The sequence below is a fragment of the Nansenia antarctica genome, assembly GCF_963989245.1.
Source record: "Nansenia antarctica genome assembly, chromosome: 7".
Lineage (NCBI taxonomy): Eukaryota > Metazoa > Chordata > Actinopteri > Argentiniformes > Microstomatidae > Nansenia > Nansenia antarctica.
The window spans coordinates 7,680,032-7,695,073 of NC_137677.1; the positions used below are offsets into that span (position 1 = coordinate 7,680,032).

General features: G+C 43.9%; 1 protein-coding gene across 1 annotated transcript; it reads left to right on the forward strand.

Annotated features, from left to right (window-relative positions):
- Nucleotides 1–1,156: 1,156 nt before the first annotated feature.
- rorca (RAR-related orphan receptor C a) lies at nt 1,157–15,024 on the forward strand. The gene is made up of 10 exons (XM_080536427.1): nt 1,157–1,332; nt 7,217–7,302; nt 7,484–7,625; nt 8,459–8,902; nt 9,183–9,304; nt 9,521–9,653; nt 10,387–10,494; nt 10,712–10,822; nt 11,250–11,362; nt 11,740–15,024. Exons 1-10 carry the CDS (start codon nt 1,326–1,328, stop codon nt 11,899–11,901), a joined length of 1,428 nt encoding a protein of 475 aa, XP_080392553.1. The 5' UTR covers nt 1,157–1,325; the 3' UTR covers nt 11,902–15,024.
- The last annotated feature ends 18 nt before the right edge of the window (nt 15,025–15,042 follow it).

The window sequence follows — 15,042 nt, forward strand, 5'->3', positions numbered from 1 at the left end:
CATTGCATTGGTAGACCAACGACCTACATGCCGATGTAGCCTACTCCAATGTTCGGCATGCCATTGGTAGCCGGATGCCATCATGCCAACACGAGAGTGGGGGGGGGGGCAGAAATACCGCATCATGCCAACACTATTTCCTCAGAAAATTATTTTATGTTGTACAAACACCTGTTACTGATCTTCATGGCCATTCTGATCTAGGACAATAGCCTACAGCAGCAGACTATTTTCTAAGAAATTCCAAATTGCTTATTTTTTGTATTGCATGATTTTGCCTAGTGTAATATTTGCCTACTGTAATAGCCTATAGCCCTAGACCTATCGTTTATTTTAGTTGTAAAATATGCAAAGCTGAAACCAAATTCGCAGTTGTTTATTGTAAAAGAGTAAGTAAAGTAAAGCTTTATTTATATAGTGCAACTCAAAGCGCTTGAAGAGTTGTCAAGGCCCCCAGATAGAAGAGAAGTGTGTTAAGAAAATCGATTGGAAGTGTGTTTCTTTTCATACTCTTACAGAAAAAATGCAAAACCCACTATCAGAGCAATTCAGTATGAAGGTCTTTATTGTCATTAATACAGTACAGGTGCCATACAACGAAATTTAGGAGGGGGGGCTCCCCTGGTGCTTGGAAAAAGACTAAAGACAAGAGGGCCAAGGGTAAAATAAAAAAGGGGAAAGAGCTGGTTTATCCTTTTGAGACAGCAATATAATTATTTTCTAGACTTAGAAAGAACATACATAAATCATTAAAGAAAAGGGGAAAAAAGAAAGGAATGGGATGGGATGAAAACCTAGAATACAACAGCTTTCTGGTCATAATTTCCCACGATATTGTTGTGACATACTGCCCCACACTTTCCCACGCGCGCGAGAACCTTGAGAAAATCCTCCTTAAGCGCGCGAAAGGTAAAGCGCGCCGCCGGCGGGTGGCGCGGGATCATGTGAGAATCCACACGCCGAAAGGAGAGAGAGACAGAGAGAGACAGAGAGCGAACACAGGCAGTCCGCTTGAGTCGTGGAGAGAGCTGGGAAGACCAGGAGAGCTGTCTACAATATTGTATTATTGCATACAGAGCACGCTTTATCTCAAGAGATATACTGGACTGTGTGAATACGGAGACATTATTATTATTATTATTATATTCTGATATTTTGTTTGTTTTACCGACAAGCGTTAGAAAACATATGAAGATTTGTTGTTTTTACCTTTTTCAACAGCTCCAATTTTGGAGCTAAAAAAACGTGTATCATATTTATATTTGTCGGTTTTATTTTCGTCTTCTGGAGTTTTCACGATTAAAAGATAATCCAACAACAGCAAGATGAGAGGTGAGTTGACATGTACTTTGATTCTGCAATTTATAGCTATATGCAAAATGTTCCTATGTTTATACCGGTTGGAATAGTTCAATACATAGGCTTTATGTATGCATTACCGTTTTTTTCTCTTGTGGTGTGAGGCTAAACATTATTAGGTAACTTTGTCTTTGGGATTGAAGTGCGTATGTCGTAACCTAGCGCGCTGGGAATAACGTCGACAGATAAAACTGCAAAGGTTGCTGCTTGACAGTGAGATAGGATAGTCTAATGCAGAATAATATTAGCCTATCTGTCTCTATGATATTTTACAGGGTTTGCTCAAATTAAAGTCAGACTGAACTGTGACATTTGTTAAAGAATATTAATTCTTAAAGTTTTTTTTTTTTTTTTTTATGTTTTGAATGTGGGTATAGCATATGCATGCCTTTTTCCAGGTGTTAGATTGGCTGGATAGAATATAGATGCAAGTGCCAAATGTGGACATTATTCTTGCGCTGATTTAATTTGTCTTTGCATGTTCGAAAGTGACAAGAATAATTTGGATGTAGTTAATCTATTCCGCCAGCAGGCGCCCTTTGGTTATGTAAGAGAAGGGAGGTGGGGGAGAGTGATGCCAGCATGGCCGCCAGTGTGAGGGAGAGGGGGGAGAGCGCTGTTCCATTGACCTAGTTCTGTCATTGAGGATTACACAGCATTCAGGGTGGAGGGGAAGAAGGGAGGATGGGTGGAGGATGCATGGCTGTTGGGGGCTTTCGTCATCTCTGAGAGCCTATTATCATAATTGAAAATCATTCCCAGGGCATTCATCAGCGGGATAGTAGGCCTAACCGCCCGTGGTTGGAGGTTGGCGGTTATACTCATGGCAGCTTACGCGGGTTATCTGTCAAGAAACTGCGCCTCATGGTGCATAAAGCAGAGCTGCCAAGTCTCACGCAATCACCGTGAGACTCACGCATTTCAACCAGTTCTCACGCTCTCACGCCGCATCTCTAAAGTGACTTAACAAACCTGGCAGAAGTAGAATAGAATAAGTCCAGTACTTTTTTCATATTACATAATGAAATGATATGATGGTTGATATGATGTTAATATTTCTGGGCCTACATTTATAATGGGTTTTCTTTCAAATGTCTACAAATGATAATGTCCTCCTCGCAAAAAGAATAATTTTAAAATAAAAATAAAAATGCAAGCAAGTATTAGTCAGTTCATAAAAGGATAAACACGACTGCATGATGAAAACATCAACATTGTTATTGACCTTTCCTCCCCACAATGAATCATTACGTAATAGTTTCATTTTGTTTACACATAGCACATAATAAATATGCCATTGAATGCCATTATTATGGAGTGCAGTCCTTGGCAAATAGCCCACACAAAGGTGTGTCAAAGGGATGCACTTTCTGCAGGCTCACAGCTGGATAAAGTCACTGCCAGCCCACAGTACATTTACCTCACAGCATGACACATTAAGCTCTCTCGATGTCACCCAGAAGAAATGTCATCCGTTGAGTATTCAACCACTGTATCAAAACAGATAATAATAGTCTCCCGTTCCCTCCGGTTATCCACACCTCCGTAGGAGTAGGTGTGACTTTCTAGCATATTTCGTGAGCTTAGAATTATAAGGTTCTAGAATCTCCGTTTAGGGCAGTTCAGAGATATTGAGCGTCAAAGTGTTTACATTCCATTATGTTTTGTGAGATGGAATCTTTGTATTTTATTAATTACTAACTAAAAAATGTCTACATTTTAAAAATAACACCACACAGGCATTAATAAACACCTAATGAATCAGATTATGTAAAAAAAACTAAATTTTGACCAGAAATGGAGATAGAACGTTATAATTCTAACGTCACAAAGTCAGACAAGGCCTACAGGTCTCAGTACCAGAGGCTGCATTCTAAGAAGCATAGGTATGCACATCCCTGGTGTCAGTATTACTGTTATGGGATACTGTCAATTTCAAACCCTGAGCAACCATGTAGTGACTGCAGCAAGGACATCTAAGAGAGCATTAATGAGTGAAAAGTATTCTAATTCCTCCACCACCACACGGGGCTGCGGGGCTATAGCCTTATAGGGCGTAGTTTTAGCCAGGGTTTAAAGCAGAGAGAGAGAGAGAGAGAGACAGCTCAAACACTCCCAAGGGCATTGTAGAGCTCTAGCTCAAAGTCACTATCTGTCAGGGGATGTTCACAGACGGCTATGTGTGAAGGTGCCTCTCGCTGACAACTGGACGCGAAGTTTCCATTCCCTGAAAGCATTAACCCCTTACACCGGCCCTATCTAATGTGTATTCACGATCACATGCTTCGTGGACCAAGGGGTGTTCATGCTTGATCACGGCTGGACGCCATCTCTGTGACTCTCTTTGATGGTGAATTATTTGAAATAATCTCTAAAATACTCAACGTTTCCACATCAGTTCCCCAGTAAAAATAAATGAGGGCCACTGAGACCAGAGCTGTGTAGACGTGGTCATGTAGTATAATTTAAGGAGCTGTGGTTGTTTCGCACAACCCTAAATGTGTTCCAGTGGCGAAGATGAGCACGCAAGATTATATGGCGGATTTCAGAGCTGTCAGGGAAATACAGATTGATATGTTACATCTAATTATATGATATATTATTAGATAATTTGTACAATATATGTATAGGGCAGCAGGCAGAGGAGTTAAGTACACAGAAACAGGAGATGTGAAGGGAATATTTCATATCCCAATGTGAAGCCGCTAACCACAAACCACACAGAACGCTAAAAAACCCAACAGCGGAAAAGGAAAAAGGATTAAGAAACAGTACTTTAATCATGGAGGGTATTTGTGAATGTTATGTCATTCTTTCCCCAGTAGTCAGGAAGAATTATTTGAGTAACACTGACTTGTCTATTACCTAATTGTCACTATAGGCTGCTTCAACGGAGCATTACTGGCACCTTACACTACTCAGCGCCTCGCAGTCCCACTCCTGTTACTTATACTGAGACGAATTACTCAAGTCTTCTTGTGCATATTTAAAGAGTGTGTTCGTATATATATCCGCCTCTTACTTCGCTCTGTGTACCGTCTATAGGTAGTGTAGGTAACTCTGAGGTGGGGAGAGAGCTAAGACGTATCGGCACAGCTGGTTAGAACAGGTGTCAGGTTGAAGGCCTCAGAGGTAGCCGTCAGAGATGCCATTATGAAAGTGCTACCTCTGGACCTTGTAATAACACTGTAGGACCAGAGAACATCACGTAATGCATCGTACAGGTATATATATATATAACTTACAGCATCCCGTACCTGTACTTGAAATGTTGGTGAATTGCAAGGTAAACAGCACCTTTGGACTTTCAGTTGAGCTGTTTGGTTAGGTAAGATAAGGGAGCGAAGTCTGTGGGTTTACTGGGAACACAAGGAAATCGCTGACCGAAAAAGATTGAAAACCATAACTGACTGATGACTGACAACAGAGTCCCTTTACATCTTCAGGGCACTAAGGACACTTAACGCAGCCTGCAGATGTGTGATAACATTTCCAGTGAATTGGCTAGTTGCCATAATTGCCTTAATTGCCTTGGTGTCAGCTCCAGTCTGTCTTTGTAGAGCTTTTACGAGATAATGTCTTGAACATGAATTTGACTACAGTCTACCCCTCCACCTAGTAAAAAAGCTGTTCCAACGGCAGGGCTGTTGTTACTTGATATCTATTGATTATTTTGTAAACAGAAATCTCCAGGACACTCAGCTGACAGCCGTCATTGCTGCATATACAGTGCCACCTGAACTGGACATGATATACTTTCACTTCATGACATTTCACATACATTTCCCTGGGATTTATCAGCCATCCATTTTAAAAGGCTTGCGAATTCATGTGTTTAAGCCATGAGCAGATTATGTCACTCTGACTTGCCCAGACTGCTCCTGTATGTAGGAGTGCTGCATGCAGAAGGCCTCGGTGGCCATATTCAAGTATAAATAGCTTCATGGTCGGCACAGAGACAGCTGAAACGGCACTCAAATACTTGACATGCTGCCACAAGTTGAGAGCGAGTGTAAGTTACTGTGCCCCTTCAGAATCCTACTGTAGATATTGAGAAGAAAAAAAATCACTCTGGCCCTGCCTGCTGTTACATAAGTGGAAAATGTCAGTTGGACCCAGTATTATTTACTCTGCGTTTTCTAAAGTGCTCATCAATCTTTGATTAATTAAACCCTAGACTGTTTTGGTATAGGACCGCACTCAGTGATTCCAGTCAGATTTAGTTCCACCTTAACACAGAGAAAGAAATCAGATTACCAGGCCTTGCAAAGCTGCCAACCAAAGCGCCTCCCTCCCCATTGCTGAATGGGAAAGTGTGTCAGTAGAACAGCTCCCTCTCCTAGCCCGACTATGCTGCCCAGCGGTTGAGTGGCAGGTGAGGGAACCAGCCAGAGACACATCTATGTACTCGGGAGCCAAGGGGAGCATGGAGGGAAAGGAAGGGGGTGGGCTCGTCACCACCACGTTGCTAGGGCGACCTCCCCTGAATGAGTGTGTTCGTGGAATGCAGCCAGACGGCAGTTATATAACAGGGAGAGGGTGGTGGTGAGAGAGGGAGGGAGAGAGAGAGAGGCAGAGAAAAAGAGAGAGAGAGAGAGAGAGAGAGAGAGAGGCAGAGAGAGAGAGAGAGAGAGAGAGAGAGGGAGGGAGAGAGATAGGGAGAGAGAGAGAGAGAGAGAGAGAGAGAGAGAGGGAGAGAGAGAGAGACAGAGCTTTTTTTCCACTGGCTTCATTTATTTTATTTATTTATTTATTTTCCTGGTCCCTGGTTTGTAGGACAGTGGGAATTCTATCGAGCGGAAAACACTCACTCACATTTTAGCAAAAGACCCTCCAATAGCCGTAGCGTTTCCCTCCCGTATCTCTACAGCTGATATTTCCACTTAACTGTCAGTCGCTAACCTCTCTGTCATCGTGACACACCGCTCTGCCCACAGCTTCGCTTGGACAATTGATTGGGGCGTGAGGTGTTCTCTGATGAGGTGGTCAAAGGGACAGCTAATACAATCGCAGCGAATTAAAGGTCGCTTGACGTCCTGCGTCACTGTACAAAGTCGTTTTTTTTAAATCGTCCAACGCACTCTCTCTCTCTGCAGACAAAGCAGAAAGAGTGAAGTGAGTGAGTGGCTAACATGAAGCCAACCCTGAAGCAGGAGCAGCAGGGCCGCTGAAACTTTATAACCCAGGGCCTCCGCTAATGCAATTGACTTGCTATTCTGGGCCGCAAGGAGGGCCTGCTAGATAAACAGCGTAATGAAAAGGACAGCCTGTTCCAGCGGGGGAGAGGCTCAGGCCGGTGCAGTGTGTGCTAAGGTCTACACTATGTGTCTCTTTTGTAGTTTGTAGCATGAGCTCGCGTCCAGTTCCTTCTGTTCGTCCCACGAGTTGACATTTCCACTATCTGTTTATGAGTAAACCTTGTATCTCATTAGGTTTGTGCAGAATTCTGGATAATTCCTGGATATCCTGGATAATTCTGGATAATTCCGCCTCATGTACCTTGGGAGTACAGATTGTACAGAGTGTAGTTTTGCTAACATGTCGTTACTATTTTCAGACATCAGTATGTTGTTTATCGCCACATGCACTTTCGATTGGGCACGAAGTCAACAGGAGCCACTGCTCCTTATCATCATATTGAACCATAGCCAACAGAATGAGCGCTTCTATAATAAATGTTCAATATCAACCATGGCCTCTTACAGTAAAAGCACTCTCACTACAGTACAGTGTTCCAGGTGGAACACAGATATTATTGTACTTGAATGTATTACCAGTTAATAATTCATATCCACCGAACATCGAACACATTTACTGTACTAAAGGTGTTGTTTCTTTCCTCTCCTTCCACCCCCAGCTCAAATCGAGGTAATACCCTGTAAGATCTGCGGGGACAAGTCGTCAGGGATCCACTACGGAGTGATCACCTGTGAGGGCTGCAAGGTGAGAAACCCTCCACGTCACACGGTCACTCAGCTCTATTTACTCCTCTCCTGTGTGCTATTTCAAATCTTACCTTAAATCAATATAGACACTTTGTTTGTGTGTGTATGACTAGCCCAGCAGGCATCCCCTGGTACCATCCCTTCATTTATTCAATGGCTATTGTGTGTGTGTTTTAAAGGGGTTCTTCAGACGCAGCCAGCAGAACAATGCTATGTACTCGTGCTCCCGGCAGAGGAACTGCGTGATAGACCGCACCAACAGGAACCGCTGCCAGCACTGCCGGCTGCAGAAATGTCTGGCCCTTGGCATGAGCCGCGATGGTGAGAGAACTGCCTGTCTGTCCGTCTGCCTGTCTTTCTGTTTGTCTTTCTGCCTGTCTTTCTGTCTGTCTGTCGGTCGGTCGGTCGGTCGGTCTGTCTCTGTCTGTCTGTCTGTCTGCCTGTCTTTCTGTTTGTCTTTCTGCCTGTCTTTCTGTCTGTCTGTCTGTCTGCCTGTCTTTCTGTCTGTCTGTCTGTCTGCCCGTTCTGTCTCTGTCTGTCTGTCTGTCTGTCTGTCTCTCTCTCTGTCTGTCTGTCTGTCTGTCTGTCTGCCCGTTCTGTCTCTGTCTCTCTGTCTGTCTGTCTGTCTGCCTGTCTGTCTGTCTCTCTGCCTGTCTGTCTGCCTCTGTCTCTCTGCCTTTGTCTGTCTTTCTGTCTGCCTGTCTGCCTGTCTGTCTTATCTGTCTGTCTGTCTGTCTGTCTGCCTGTCTGTCTGTCTGTCTGCCTCTGTCTGTCTGTCTGCCTCTGTCTCTCTGCCTTTGTGTCTGTCTGTCTGTCTGCCTCTGTCTGTCTGCCTGTCTTTCTGTCTGTCTGCCCGTTCTGTCTCTGTCTGTCTGTCTCTCTGTCTGTCTCTGTCTGTCTGTCTGTCTCTCTGCCTGTCTTTCTGTCTGTCTGCCCGTTCTGTCTCTGTCTGTCTGTCTGTCTGTCTCTCTGCCTGTCTTTCTGTCTGTCTGTCTGCCTGTCTTTCTGTCTGTCTGTCTGTCTGTCTGTCTGTCCATACATCCACCTATATCTGATCCTTTATTTGCTAGATTTTCTCTATATTTGATTTGTAATGTCATAATGGAAATCCTTGATTACTGACTGATCTCCTATTTCCTTATGTTCCTGTGCAGCTGTGAAATTTGGCCGCATGTCAAAAAAGCAGCGTGACAGCCTGTACGCCGAGGTCCAGAAGCACCAGCAGTCCCAGGAATTAGCCTCCGCCGTAGCCCGCGAGGAGGTGGGGGAGGTGGGGGGCCACGGGAGGGCCTACAGCAGAGGCTCCAGCTCCAGCTCTGCCCTCAGCGACCTGGACGACATCACCACCCTGCCTGACGGCCTGCTGTTCGACCTGCCCCTGACACCGGAGGGCGCCGAGGAGTACCGCAGCATGGAGATGCTGGGGGGCAGCGGGGGGAGCAGCTCCTCTTCCCAGAGCTCGCCGGAACAGAACGGACTGGACTTCGGCGACGGCAACCACCACATCAAGCACGAATACCAGCTGCTGCACGAGTCTGGCCTCTTCACACACGCGCTGCTGCACCCCCTGCCTGAGGGCTTCTCCCTGCTGGAGATAGGTCAGTCAAACTCTGATATGACGTCACTCCACTGCCTACTGCACCTGAAAGTCATTTGTAATGTTGACAATTGCATCAGACTGAGACTTGTTTTCTATTGTATTGTATTATGATGTGTTATGCATCATGTGTTGTAACTTAGGACCCCCTCGAAAACGAGATGTCTCATCTCAAGGGGTTTTATCCTAATAAAAGAAATGTACAACTTGTTTTTCCCATTGTGTGTGTGAGTGTAGTTGAAAGGCAACCCATAGTTCTTTTTTTTTTAACGTTTTTCCAGAGCACATAACACAGAGTGTTGTGAAGTCCCATATTGAGACGAGCCAGTACGGCACAGAGGAGCTGAAGAGACTGGTGTGGAGCCTGTACAGCACCGAGGAGACCCGCACCTTCCAGAGCAAGGTAAACATCCGCGTCCGACAGAGCAAACAGTCGGTTTTGCAACTGATTGCAGTTATTTTTATTGGCGCCGGAGGACAAATATGCTTTGCGTGCGGCGTTGAAAAACATGGAAAAAAACACAGAATTATGACAAATGTGTCACATTGTAATAATATGTATATGTATGTGTATTTAGGGACATTCCGACTTTGGATAACGCTCTGGCTTCTCTTTCAGTCTGCAGAGGGCATGTGGCAGCAGTGTGCCATCCACCTCACCAACGCCATCCAGTACGTGGTCGAGTTCGCCAAGCGCATTACCGGATTCATGGACCTTTGTCAGAATGACCAGATAATTCTTCTCAAAGCAGGTCAGTACCTATTTGCATGTACAGAATGTACATTCTCATCACTCGCAGCCATATTTAAGCTTCTGTCCAGTATGACCGGTTCACCTGAAAGCTTGGCCCTGCCATGCAGACGGTTTGAGGTCGGCCTCAGTTCAGAGTAGTGAACAACATTCAACCGTTCTTATGACATAACTTGGCGTGCCTGCAGTAAAACAAATAGACTTCTGTACAGTTGGAAAGTCTGTGTTAGCACTTACTTGACAACATTTTCTCTCAGTGTGTGCTCACACAGAAACATTATAACATACCCTACAGTTCAAGAGGGACATTCTAACACATACATTACATAAGTTACTACAGAGGACAGCATATTTAGTTTACTGCTGAGGGGGAAAAAACTATTGCTCTTCTTGTCTTTCCTCTTGTTTTTCTTCTTGTTTTTCTTCTTGTTTTTCTTCTTGTTTTTCTTCTCCCCCAACTGTTTGTGCTTTGTTTCTCCATCATCGTTGTTTAATTTGTGTAATTGGAAACCTTGTGTCTCAAAAACCTTTTGTCATTGAAATATATTTTGATATTTTGATGAATGTTTATTCTTTTTGGTTTATTTTTAGCGGTTGTAAACATGTAATTCATATTTTGTTAATGTTGTTTGTGTGTACATGTGGAGCATCCTCGTCCTCTTTCTCACTTTCCCCCTCTCTCTCTTCCTCTCCCTCGGTCCGTCTTTGCTGCCTCTCGTCGGTGTCCTCTTCAGGATGTCTGGATGTCCTTCTGATCCGCATGTGTCGCGCCTACAACCCCAACAACAACACCCTGCTGTTCGATGGAAAGTTTGCCGGCGCTCATCTTTTCAAAGCTCTCGGTGAGTGCCTCCTTACCAACCATGCGTTCATAATTCGATCATGACGTATCATTCATGACACTGCATACCTACTCACCGCATACCTGCACGCTGCATACCTACTCACGCTCTGTCAACTTTTCATTAGCTTAAATCTCTGAGGTGGCTCGTGAAAATGTACCCTGTCAGGGCTGTCTCTTTTGATGACTCATGTTGTTACCGTGGTCCCCCCCCCCAGGCTGTGATGACCTCGTGAGTGCGGTGTATGACTTGGCTAAGAGCCTGAGTCGCATGCAGCTTTCTGAGGAGGAGATGGCCCTCTTCAGTGCTGCTGTGCTGCTGTCACCAGGTGAGAATCACTACTTTTCCGCAACGCCCCCACCCTGGACTCCTTCAAACTAGTCCTCAAAACTCATCTGTTCTCCAAGGCCTTTGGCCCCTAGTCATTGTTTCAGTTTTGTTTTGTTTATTTTCTGTTTTGTCTGTCCGATCATTCCGCTGTAAAGCGTCCTTGGGCTTTTTGAAAGGCGCTATATAAATTCAAGTTATTATTATTATTATTATTACTTTTGAACTCACTAAACCCTCACACACACACACACACACACACACACACACACACACATAGTCTACCCACACATGCATATGCAGTACCACAGAGAGGTCAGAGCACAGGGTCCGCTGCAGTTCAGCGCCCCTGGAGCAGTGTTGGGGCACAATGGCTCTCGTATATGACAGATATATGACAGTGTTGGTGCTCTCCTCTTCTCCTCCAGACCGACCGTGGTTGACTGACACCCAGCAGGTGCAGAAGCTCCAGGAGAAGGTCTACCTTGCTCTGCAGCACTGTCTACACAGAGGTGGATCATCAGAGGAGAAACTGGCAACGGTACAGAGGATGACAGCGCAATGTTCATCTAATTCAATGAGGTTCTATCTCCGTTTAGGGCAGTTCAGAGATATTGAGCGTCAAAGTTTTACATTCCATTATGTTTTGTGAGATGGAACCTTTGTATTTTATTAATTAATAACTCAAAAATGTCAACATTTTAAAAATAACACCACACAGGCATTAATAAACACCTAATAATAAATGTTGACAAAAATGGAGATAGAACCTTATAATTCTAACGTCACGATATTTGTTTTTTTTAGAATGTGAATGTAGTATAAACACATAGATATACGATAGATGGGAAAAAAACTCATTCTCTTTTTCTCTTTTCTTTTTCTCTCTTCTCTTCTCGTCTTCTCTGCACCTCTAAGATGGTGTCCAAGCTCCCCATGATGAAGTCCATCTGCAACCTCCACATCGACAAGCTGGAGTTTTTCCGCCTGCTCCACCCGGAGACGGCGTACAGTTTCCCTCCTCTGTACCGGGAGGTGTTTGCCAGCGAAATCTCCTTCCCAGACTCCACCGAGGGCTAAACTATTCAGCGACGAGACGAGAGGGATTCATACAGAGACAGAAAGACGTAGGGATGGAGAGGCAGAGAGGGGGAGAGGACCTGTGGGACACCAGCAGAAGCAACCAGCAGCTCAGTGACAATCCTGCACGCTACACTTTAGTACGCACTCTCACCTTCTGACCTCCCGCCCTACGGAGTAGCTTAAACTGCCCTGTGTGCCAGTCTAAGTTACCACACTATAATACTAGGTGCTGGCTACTACTAAGTGCACGCTACCTAATGATTATGTTTTTGAATTTAAAAAATATATAAAAAAGTTCTAGAATGTAATTCGCATTCTGAAAAATATTTTCTTTATGAGAACATGAAGCATCCCTTATCTAGAAGTCCTCTGTAGAATGAGTTGACTTCTTTCCTGGTTCTCATTGGCTCCGTATCTTGAATGTACCCCACAGACATGCAGCACAGCCCCAGGCTTGAGAGAGAATGTATATACAATCCTGCCCCCTTTGTGGAGTTGTGCTTTGTTAAATGCCTGTTTTTGTAATGACGACTACAGCGCATTTTTGTTGTCGCATATTTCGGTAGTGCCCATACTTTTTGCAGTTTTGTATCCTATGAACAAACTGTTTAAAGGGACCAAGATCAAACGGACAGACAGACAGGGTTTTCTTTTCAAGCGTGACAGTCATGGACAACAACCCTAGGAGTTGATGTTGCCATGCATGCACACAGACTCTTGTGCACACACAGCACAACGATGTAACGCTTCTGCTGTCTGACACATGTATTTCTACAGGCACACATTCAGACACTGCTCTCTGTTTTTTGAGACGCAAACAAAGACCTCAGTCCCACTACCTTTTCCCTTTACAAATGCCACTTAGAGAGAGAGCGAAAGAGAGTGAGTGAAGAATCACAGAAGTATTTTAAAATGTTCCCTTGTGTATACATACACCTATATATATACTGTATATATACATATACTTATGTAAGATAAGAATAAAGAATAGTCAAGAATTTATACATTTGCAAGGACTTACTCCTGCCTCGGACAGCAAGGTGGTAGAGGAGAACCAGCCACGGAGGGCCAGCGCTCCCTCGGTGCTGGTGGCAGGAACGTTCCCAGCCCTCCCTCCACGCCCCCCCACAGAGCGCACACAAACCTCTGGCACAATGACTGCCCGTGGGAACCTGCCGGTCCAAGAGTTTGTTGACAGAGGAGAGAACGCGTGGGAGGAACTGAGACCAGATGATAAGACACACGAACAGACAGACAGACAGACAAGCTTAAGGTGGCAGAAAGAGAAGCTGTTTCCTCGGGTCTCACCTGCGTAGGCACTTCCAACCGACCCTTTGCCCAGCTTGGGAGGGGGGGGGCGGGGGCGAGTGTCCTGCTACCACTGCTTTGTATCCAGATAGCCTACTACTCTCTCAGACTGAACTGACATGTGGGCTTATTATGTGAGATATGCCGCTCTCTTTCTCCTCACCCCGCTCCCCTTCTACCTCACCCTCCTGACAGAGCCATCAGCTACCCCCTGAGTTAGGGATTTCTACATTTTTAGTCTATTATGATATTTCATTTCTTTGAAGGACAAAAATATATACAACTATTTTATGCAGATCTATTTTTCCAGCCTGTTTTATTAAACCCAAGAGGAGAGGATGTGTCAGATTAGATCTTTACTCTCTCCACTGACCTGGTTATGTTGAGAACACTACATCTGCTTCTATGGCTTCGATGAGAGAGCAGCCTTCTATTCATCTCTAGCAGGAAGTCCTACTGAGATTCACATCTCTCTCAAGAGAGGTCTCATGAGAGAGAGGGACATCGGGTGTGGCAGGAAGTTTAATCTTTTGAACAATTCTTAAAAGGGGCATTTTGGATTTGTTAAAACCCCCACAATGCCATTTCAGTACAAAGCTTGTGGCTACAGCGTAGCCGAGCTGCCGTATGACTAGTTTGGTCTGAACCAGGCTGATGACTACCTTTTACCATAAAGAGACAATCACTTTCTGGCCTTGGATGTTTTTCTTGTCCAGATCTATTATATTTAAGAAATCATAACCACGTTTCACTTTGCACTGCTGGAACAGTGCTCTTTCTCCATACTGTATATATTCTTAAATATAGTTGGTATTTAGGGGGATACACTTTTCTGGGTGCTTAAGACAGTGTCAACAAGGGACTGTGCAATAATGTCTTTCCCGATTTCAGTTTGGTGGGCCTACACAGCCCTGTAAGACGGTTCATTTGACTTCATAAGCACTCCAGCACAGACCGTTCAACAGTACAGCTCTAACACAACAGTTTTCAACTTCTCATAACACACCAACATCCAACTTTGACATTAATCTTGTATTAACTGACTTCAGTTTGACAGTTTTGTAAGGCAGAAGACGATTGTAACAAAGTGTAAAAGTTGTTTAGAGATTTAGATTTGTAATTATTCGTAAAAAAGTGTAATTTGCAGCCTTAAAACTGCCACAAGTGTCCCTGTGGTTGGCAGTTATCTTAGGTGTGCAGTTACATTTCCACTCAGAGTCACTCAGGGAGATAGCTGGGCTCTCTAGTGTCTTCTTCAGTTAGCCTAGCAAGACACCTTGCACCGAATAGATGACCTTAAACCTTGATCACTGTGTACAGTATGTTCTTGTGAATGTTGATCACGGAAGTATCAAAGATTTTACCCCTGTCTAATATCAATATTATTACAGGACATTTGAGCCAGCTTTTTTTAGAAGAAGAAGAAGAAGAAGAAAAAGGATTTAAAAAAACAAAATATAAAAGATGGGTTTTAATCTTTGAATCTTGTGTTGGTTGTTGTGATCTTTTTGTTTCTTTCTATCCTTCTCTGTATTTGTGTCTCATCAGTTTAGTGTCCTCCCTTTTGTCTTGGAGAGTAGTAATTATATTTTTTTAAAGAACGTTTTTAAAAAAGTATCTCCCTGTTACTCTGTTGTCATGATCCTACTGTTTTATCATATTTTCATTATATTTTAAGATTGTTATTGAAATCAATAATTTGTTTGTTTGTTTTAATAAGATATAATTTATGATATGTTATGAATATAAAGAGGTTATTAACATGAGTTGCGATGTACAATGGGGATACAATATGTGGATTTAAGAATGTAATAAAGGTGTTTTTACAGT

Bases quoted from the DNA above. Each gene is read 5' to 3' on its own strand.
- rorca (XM_080536427.1), top strand. The intron at 7,303-7,483 runs GTGAGAAACCCT...TGTGTTTTAAAG, and splicing joins TCACCTGTGAGGGCTGCAAG to GGGTTCTTCAGACGCAGCCA. The intron at 8,903-9,182 runs GTCAGTCAAACT...ACGTTTTTCCAG, and splicing joins CTTCTCCCTGCTGGAGATAG to AGCACATAACACAGAGTGTT.